The sequence below is a fragment of the Neltuma alba genome, unplaced genomic scaffold, assembly GCF_004799145.2.
Source record: "Neltuma alba isolate B1F8T4 unplaced genomic scaffold, ASM479914v2 tig00006286_pilon, whole genome shotgun sequence".
NCBI lineage: Eukaryota > Viridiplantae > Streptophyta > Magnoliopsida > Fabales > Fabaceae > Neltuma > Neltuma alba.
Window position 1 is genome coordinate 28409 of NW_021634411.1, and position 8489 is coordinate 36897.

The window sequence follows — 8489 nt, forward strand, 5'->3', positions numbered from 1 at the left end:
CTGAAACATGTGAATTTCTAGAGACATCAAATCAATCATTCATTAAGCTTTGATTATGCATTGGGTAGCCACCTCATATCATCCAATTATTGTCACTCTCTCTTCAATCATTAAACTTCAATTTACGAGAATTAAGAAAACTTATCTATCTGTCGAGATCTGAAACTAATACACCAAAGCCAGGATAAAGCTTCACATTCACGTTTAATCTATTTGACTTTTGGTATCATTTACCTTACATACCAAGTTTTTTCCCCCGTCTGAATTACCTCCTGCTTAAACTTACTGGTAAAAAATTGTCCACCTACGTCCAAATGGGAAGAAACTTCTTCAAACACGACAATTACACTAATGGTTACTGTGGCCAGAATTTTGGGAAGGCGGCTGATTCAAACCACAAAAAGATTGAGTCTTTCTGAGCCCTGCCCTTTGCCTTTTGGGAATCTGTAGGCGATGAAGGTGACCCCGTAATAGCAATCCCCAATGAGGTTTCTGGGTCCCATCCTTTCTGCATTTATTTAGAACTAGTCTCTCTACTCTAACTGTAGTGGTGGGTCATTTCACAGTCCCACAAACACTCTTTCACGCGCTCCCACAAGTTCTCATCTGTCACTCGCAGTCGCTGATATCGCTGCCCTCTGGTCTCCCTCAACCCTTGCAGTTGCAGTTGCAGTTGCAGCACCGTCTTCTGTTTCTTTGAGCGTTGTTGATTCATGGGGTTTCCGTATATGGTCTAATATAAGCTTTCTTGTGCTTCGCCTTGGAGTAATTTCTTCTTGTGCTCAAGTTCAAAACTCAACTATGCTTCGTGGGATTGCCTTTTCCTTGTTTGGGCTTTTGGCCATCTTGGGAGTACAGCTTCCTGCAACAAGGGCTGGTTAGTTCATTTAATAGTTCTTTCCTTTCTTAGTTGTGTTTATCATCATCCTCTTGACTTGCGCTTTTTCTGTGAGCGAGTTAAGAAGAGAAAGAAATGCTTTGGCTTGTTGGTTCCCATTGATTCTGTTTTCACTTTAGGAGAAAAAATATGGCTGCTTTTCGTTGACCCATCTTAGGGAAGAGATGGTGAAGCTGGGAACGGATCGCATTGTTTATGTGAGCCTTCTTTTATATGATATTAGTCCCACATTTGCTCCTCCGCGATAATTGTGATTGTTTACCCCTTTGTGCTTATAACCTAATAAATGCCTGGAGTCAGAACTTTCATTCAATTGCGAAGCTTTGCGTTGAGGCAGGAAGAGATGTATCTTAATGAACTTGTGGCCATTATTAGAGTTTTTCCTCCTAATATGGTGGCATAAAATTTAGTATTGCAATAGTTGAAACTTCCGTTCCCCGTAAGTCCTATAACTTGATGTAATCTGATAATTATAAAATCACGGAAGATGGCAGTGCAGGCTATGAATTAAAGGCTGAGACTACTAATCTCATATTGCTGCTGCTTTTGCAGATTGCCCATTGGATTTAAGTACTTCAAACTTTACAATGGCATCCTCCGTCTGCTCAGACCAAGGTGACAGAAATGGCTGTTGTCGCTACATTAATGCTAATATTGCCGTTTCTGTTGCTCGATATGCAAATGGAACAGGCAACCTTGGAGTCCCTCCAGATGCTTCTGACTTCTGCCTCCAGACCATAACTGAGACTTTGCAACTTTATGGAGTTTCACCAAATGCAGCTGTTTTCTGTGGCTTTGGGACAAAAGTCCCGGTTAATTACGAGTGTAAAGGTCGAACTACTGTCACACAGATGCTGCAATCTCCAAGATTTGGAGAGGTCACTAAAAATTGCAAAGTGCCTCTTGTAAAGGAAAGTGATTGCAAGCAATGTTTGAATGCTGCCATTGGTTACCTACATAATGTAATAGGTGTACAGGATAATATCACATTAAGTACATGCCGTGATGCCACTTTTACTGCGTTGGCAAGCCAAGTTGATGATATGTCTACTGTTGAAACTGCGAGCTGTTTCTTTGGGGTTCAAGGACTTCTCGGGCCTACTGGTATGAATGGTAATAACGAGAGACTTGTTATGATGCTTTTTCTTTTTGGCTTCCTGAGTCTCTGAGTGTGTCCTGTGTTCGTGCGAAAGCCTAAACAACATTAGACTTGTTTGTTGGTTTCTTAACTGACGTGAGATGTGAATCCAATAAAATTCGATGATTTGTCTACTTCATTTGTCATAGATTCTTCTCTATGCCATTGCCTCTATGTAATAATGGAATGGTTGCACAAGTTGTGCAAGTCCCTTGCTGTTGGTATACCTAGAATCTTGCTTTAGCAAGATATGGGAACGATATTCTTGTGTTGTTCCAGAATTAAATTATGCTTGGAAAATACTAGAAAAGCTGGTTTCATCCAATAATGTATTACACGGCTCTTATTTTTCATTTCCAGTTGAGTAGTCTTATGCCATGCATATTGGAGTTTTTTTTTTGTGATTAACACAGTAAAACTTGACTAATCATATCATTGCATCTTTGATGCTAGTTTCAGAGCCATCCACTTCACCAACTCCTGAGGCTTCTCCAAGTCCTCCAGCTGCTGATAGCCCAAGTCCATTGCTGATAGGTGTACCACTTAAAAGAAATCACCATAGATACCACTTGACATTAATCCCAGGTATCGGTATTGCCGTCACAGCTGCTGCGGTTATGATGCTTGTAGTTTTGGTCGTTTTAATTCGTCAAAAAGGCAGAGAGCTAGAGGGACCTGATCATTTAAGTAAAACCTCCTCGAAATCCTTACCCCCTTCTGCCACATGGAGATTTCAGGATGGTATGGTTTTGGCTTTTTTTCTTCTTAATTTCTTTCTTGGAGATAGCATATGCGTGACAGATCATTAATTGTCATTTGTCTTCACCCTTTTTTTTTGGTATGTGTATGACTTGTACAGGTCCTTCGTCTACGTTTCGAAAATTCAACTATAGCGAGATTAAGAGGGCCACAGATAATTTTGGCACTGTGATTGGGCAAGGAGGATTTGGAACTGTGTATAAAGCTGATTTTAGTGATGGTTTAGTGACAGCAGTAAAGCGTATGGATAAATCAGCAGAGCAAAAGGGGGATGAGTTTTGTAGAGAAATAGAGCTTGTTGCCCGGCTTCATCACCGCCATCTAGTTGCATTAAGAGGATTTTGCATTAAAAAACATGAGAGGTACTTGTTTGTGTTTGCATGCATTGTTCCTTTTGATCGTCTGTACCTGTGAACCAAACCCTTTTGCTTTTCTCGTGACAGGTTTCTGATATACGAGTACATGGAAAATGGAAGCTTGAAAGACCATCTTCATTGTACGTTTTACGAGTCTTGGTAGTTGTACACATTTTCAAGTGCTATTACGAGGATATTGTTTGAGTGGGTTGTAAATGAACCCTCTATTTACTTCTCTCATGTGCGTCTTTTGTGTTAGGGTGCTAGTGGGAATATATGTTTGTTTATTTTTCTATATTTCTGGGAATCATGCATTTCTATGTCCGTTACTCCGGCAATAATGAAAATGAAAATGATTAACTTCTCAGCAAAATATTACTTTTGAAGTATCACACAACAGAGATAAATGATGTAGGTAGTTTCCTCCGAAAACCTAAAACGTATTTCATCTAATATATGTATTGAATCGACTCTCATTTTGTGTAGCCCCTGGGAAAACGCCCCTGAGTTGGCGAAATAGAATCCAAATTGCCATTGACGTGGCTAATGCACTGGTAATTTGAGTATGATGCTTTTTCAGTGTTGTTTAGTTTTCTTTTCGTGTAGTATTTTTCTTTTCTCATTTTTCTTTTTTGGTTTCACTTGAAGGACTACCTTCATTTCTATTGCGATCCTCCTCTCTGCCACAGAGACATTAAATCTAGCAACATTTTACTGGATGAGAAATTTGTTGCAAAGGTTCGGTAACTGCCAGAATCAAATTTTCTGCATTCCTGCAATTTGATAGTTAAATGTATGTCATATGAATGTTGCACATAGCTCTAAAGATAAGATGTGTTTATATGTAAATAATGCAAAATCTAAACTGCGTTGCATTGCTTCACAGCTAGCTGATTTCGGACTGGCACACGCTTCAAAATATGGTTCTATATGCTTTGAACCAGTAAATACTGATATCCGGGGAACTCCAGGTGTAAAATCTTTTCCATATTAATCTTTTCTCTGATATTTGTTCCTGTATCTTTTTGGGAACAGGCTAGTCATCGAACAGGATCTTTATGGATATTGCTGAAGTCTAGATTTAAAATGTATTCCAGGTTATATGGATCCAGAATATGTTGTTACTCAAGAACTCACCGAGAAAAGTGATATTTACAGTTTTGGTGTGCTATTATTAGAGATTGTAACTGGAAGACGAGTAATTCAAGATAATAAGAATTTGGTAGAATGGGCACAACCATTCATGGAATCCGAATCAAGATTGATGGAGTTAGTGGATCCCAATGTGAGGGAATCTTTTGATTTGGATCAGCTCCAAACAGTTGTCTCTATAGTAGGATGGTGCACCCAGAGAGAAGGCAGGGCAAGGCCTTCAATAAAACAAGTCCTTAGACTTCTGTATGAGACTTCAGAACCCATGCACAGTGGATTTTTACAAGCTGTTGAAGATGAAGAATATGCAGCAAATCAGCAATCTGGCAGAAGAAGCAAGGGAAAGTTACACAGAAGTGAATCAAATTATCACAGTGGGGATGGAAGATATTTAGCTTCTTCTTCAAGTACATCCAGGTCCTATTGCAGTAGAAGTTTCTTACTTGAGACAGGATCCCCGCAGTCCCCTCAGAATATTTTTTCAGTTTAAATCAATAATTGCCTTCAATCGTCATCAGGCTAACATGTATAGGAAGCAATGCTACCTCAAAATGGAGCTTAACTGTGTCGCACACTAGAATGAAACACCGACCAACTCTTCAAATTGCTCTTCCACTCTACATAGTTTTGTTGTTGTGTTCACATCACATTGGATCTTATATTTTGTGTCAATATTAGCCACTGCATGATGCTTTGAATTTCAAGTGAACACTACATAATTTTGTTGTTTCCTATTGCCTGAATCATATTGTATCTTACATCTAGGTCAATAACTGACCATCTTCTGCTACAACGGAATTTGTTGGGAAGCTCTCGTTGACACCAAATTCAGTGGATTTAATTTGAATGTTGCCAGGTCCAGTAGTGAAGACAGAGGTGGAACGAGATCTTATGCAATACTATTCACATTACAGTTTATAGAATATTTGTACACAGTGAGGATCAAAAGGAATGGATGGAAAGTGCTGAAACATCAATAATTGTATTCATATGTGGCGTGAACAGAACCAAGTTTGATATTAAGATGATACGTATATATAGAATACAAATGACATAAGGCTGCTTTATAGCCATATACCCTGACACGTATAAAATGGTTAATCCGAGACAAAGACTAAGAATAAGCAAATACAAGGAAAAATTCTAATCAGATTCAGATATATGCAGGGCCAGGCGACAGCAAAAAAGCACGAGTCCTGCACATCGTCTTCACAACACTTGTAAATAAAGAGAAAGAAATCCCAGACCGTTGCTAGGAAAATGAAGCTAAGCATAACAATTTAACCATCCACGGCAGCCAGGAACTTCCTCTTGCTTACTGGTTCTTCATGCAATACTACAGCATCACTTACTTTCTCAAACAATTCATCCAATTTGTCCACGCCCAGTCTCTGGTATTCCAGTGGCTTCTTGTATCGTAGCTGGTAAATGTCATCAAAACAATCTATGAATATTGGACAAGAATAAATCACGAGAATCTCTTGCAGCTCATGCTTGAATTGTTCCAGAATTCGGTCATGAATTTCGCTTCTGGCTGCTTTCCCCTGGTGAACCTTTTCTATGCTGCTTCTCTCAACATGTTCTTCTGTGACTATTCTTTCTTCATCTACTGAGCAACCAGCATGGATAACATCTGCATTCTCTTCTTGAATCCCTTTTCCTTTCTTGTCATTGCTCACCTGAGACAGAGGGCACACAGTCCAGTTTTGAAGACGTACAAACATCCGAGGCCCTTTCCCTTCCACAGAAAATGGATCACCCATTTTCTTGAAAAGATTCACTAACTTGCGTACCCCATATTTAGACACAGAGAGAGACCTCCCAAAATATTTCTGATACTCTGGTGCAACTTGAGCCAGAAGCAAACAACCTCCAGAGAGTTCAAGCAACTTTACCAGCTGACACTTCACACCATTCAAATCCCCAGGTTCTACCCACAATGGGCATTCATTTCGGTTGCTAGAAGAAGACATAGAACCTCCTGAAACATTGTTCAGAGTGGATGGAAGGCTATGTGACCTCAAAGCCGTTGGAAAGCATGATGCATTCAATGTATCACTTTTGTCTGAGACAAATGAACAACATTTGGAGTTATGGTAGTTCTGGGAGATCCCTCCATAAACAATAGCTTCTTCTTCATTTTTCCCATCAAAGTTGCCACTGATACGGCACCCAATCAGATCTGGAACAACCTCAGTTGGAACGACATGAGGTGGCACTAGAGCCTTTGAGGGAGGCACAAAACCTTCTCCACGAGCAATGCTAGGCCAGTCCCAGACAAATTTACCTGCACGGCTAAGGGCAGTTGGCACACCCACCCCAGCAGGGATGACAAGAATGATAGTATATCCCCGGTGGCCAAGAACATGAAGTGCAGGAGCAAAATCAACATCTCCAGATATCAGCATTATAGAAGATGGTGGTCGGTTGTCAAGGGCAAACAAGAACATGTCGATCAAGATAGCTTTGTCAGCAGCATTTTTTCTCCCACTGGGAACATCAGTGAGTTTAACACCAGTTCTTTGGCAACCCTCTCTGAGTCGCCTGGGGAAATTATTAAAATCCCCATAAGCAGAAAACATCACAACAGCTCCTTTAATTATTGGATGCACTCGCAAAGTCATTGTTACATTCCCGGCAACATCTTCAGGGCGCACACCACTCGGAACTGGACAATTTTCAATATCCCAAAGTATAGCAACAGGGCCATCCAAGGAACAAGAAGGTTGCTGGCTTAAAGGACATGGAGGCAGGTTAGCATTTGAATTTGAATCAGTTACATATTGTCCATCTGTTCCGATGAGTCCGAAGACCCTGTTGATGTAGATCTATTTGGGGTCTCCATCATCTCACCTCTCAAAAGTCCCTACATTGAATGTTTCAAAGGCATCATTAAACTCAAAATTTCACCATGAATTTCTCCATATATCCTTATGAATATGAAAAGGTGATGCTCCAGCCATAAGCCTTATCATTATACAAGCAAGGAGAAAAGGAAGCAAGAACCAAGAATAAGAAAAAGGAAAAAGAAGAAAAAGAAAGAAAGATATATTTGATGTTCTATCAGAAGCCGGTCAAGAGCCACAGTGCTGCAGACACAAGACTAACAAATAGTCATTGAGATTTGAAAATCACAACATCAGGGGCCTAGAAGGCTGAAGCAGCATTGATTACATTGTAGATTGCACACAAAAAAAAAAAAAAAAAAAAATAAAAGGAAAGATGAAGATACTAGATGAGATTCTGACTTAGAGTGATCAGAAACGACCAAGTCAAGACCAAAAATATCTTTATACTTCATATAATGCTAATCAGTCCAGTCCACCATAACATTCCGCAATGAATCTCAACTTACCTTGGACCACAGCCAACTTAGGTCATCGGAATTCTATTTTGACCAAATTAAGAAACCGAATAGACCCCTTAAAATATATATATATATATATATATATCTTATTCAAGCTCTGAAGTTCTAACAACCTAGCCTTTTTTTTAAAATTAACCCAAACATTTGACCAATTTCGGCATGATAAAGCAAAATTAAGCTCAATTGTTATAGGGAAGATATGTAGTTTAAATAAATACCACGCTCTCCTCAAATTTATCATCTTTACAGGTTAGTGAGCCGAGTTATCCGCTTTGGCTAACTTTTATTGCGTTCTTGGTCATTTTGGGGGTAGATAACTGTGAGTCTTGCGAAGAAAAAGCCGGTAATTCAATGCACACAAGCACGAGTGTTATAAATTATCAACAACTGAATCAAGCAAAACAATTAGTCATGTAATTTCCTAATTTCCTAAAGAACCGAACAGGCCTCAACAAAGTTGATAGCCCCCAGCAAGTGAAAAGGAACAGATTGATTGCCAAAAATTGTGTGAACAAACAAGAGGAAAGGAACCTGTGGAAATTACGCCAAGGCACACATGAATCCTTCAGAGGAAGCTGAATACCCTGAAGCGAAAGAGGCACAACTGACCAACCTCGAAAATCTATCTATAAGAAATGCATAATGTCGAATAATCAAGAAAGAAAACTGCTAGACTAGAGAGAGAGAACAAGAAATAGGAAGTAAACAGAAGAACCCAGCTTATCGGCGAGGGATTCTTCGTTTGACAGGAAATGAAAATTTTCTTCCTTTGTAGCCGTGAAGTCTAAAAATTAATTTAAATTAGAGTGTAGTTTTGTT

General features: G+C 39.5%; 2 protein-coding genes across 4 annotated transcripts; one reads left to right on the forward strand and one right to left on the reverse strand.

Annotated features, from left to right (window-relative positions):
* The first annotated feature begins 539 nt into the window (after positions 1 to 539).
* Positions 540 to 5101, forward strand: LOC114750021 (probable receptor-like protein kinase At1g49730). 3 transcript variants are annotated; one of them, XM_028938566.1, is made up of 9 exons: positions 540 to 877; positions 1451 to 2002; positions 2490 to 2777; positions 2896 to 3157; positions 3239 to 3291; positions 3638 to 3705; positions 3800 to 3889; positions 4038 to 4122; positions 4249 to 5101. In XM_028938566.1, exons 1-9 carry the CDS (start codon positions 802 to 804, stop codon positions 4791 to 4793), a joined length of 2019 nt encoding a protein of 672 aa, XP_028794399.1. In that variant the 5' UTR covers positions 540 to 801; the 3' UTR covers positions 4794 to 5101. The 3 variants fall into 3 exon arrangements, with proteins under 3 accessions (XP_028794399.1, XP_028794398.1, XP_028794400.1); XM_028938565.1 differs by having other exon boundaries at positions 542 to 877; positions 1451 to 2011; XM_028938567.1 differs by lacking the exon at positions 540 to 877 and adding an exon at positions 1012 to 1095 and having other exon boundaries at positions 1451 to 2011.
* Positions 5102 to 5266: 165 nt separating this feature from the next.
* On the reverse strand, positions 5267 to 7083 carry LOC114750019 (uncharacterized; the record flags this gene model as incomplete). The annotated part of the gene is made up of 1 exon (XM_028938564.1): positions 5267 to 7083. A coding segment is annotated over one exon (1500 nt), but the record flags the coding sequence as incomplete, so codon positions are not given.
* Between the last annotated feature and the right edge of the window lie 1406 nt (positions 7084 to 8489).

What these genes read in the sequence shown, in the direction of transcription:
- LOC114750021 (XM_028938565.1), top strand. Translation starts at nt 802, where the DNA reads ATGCTTCGTGGGATTGCCTTTTCCTTGTTTGGGCTTTTGGCCATCTTG. An exon ending in TGCATTAAAAAACATGAGAG is followed by an intron (nt 3,158 to 3,238) that starts GTACTTGTTTGT and finishes TTCTCGTGACAG; the next exon opens with GTTTCTGATATACGAGTACA. An exon ending in ATGAGAAATTTGTTGCAAAG is followed by an intron (nt 3,890 to 4,037) that starts GTTCGGTAACTG and finishes ATTGCTTCACAG; the next exon opens with CTAGCTGATTTCGGACTGGC.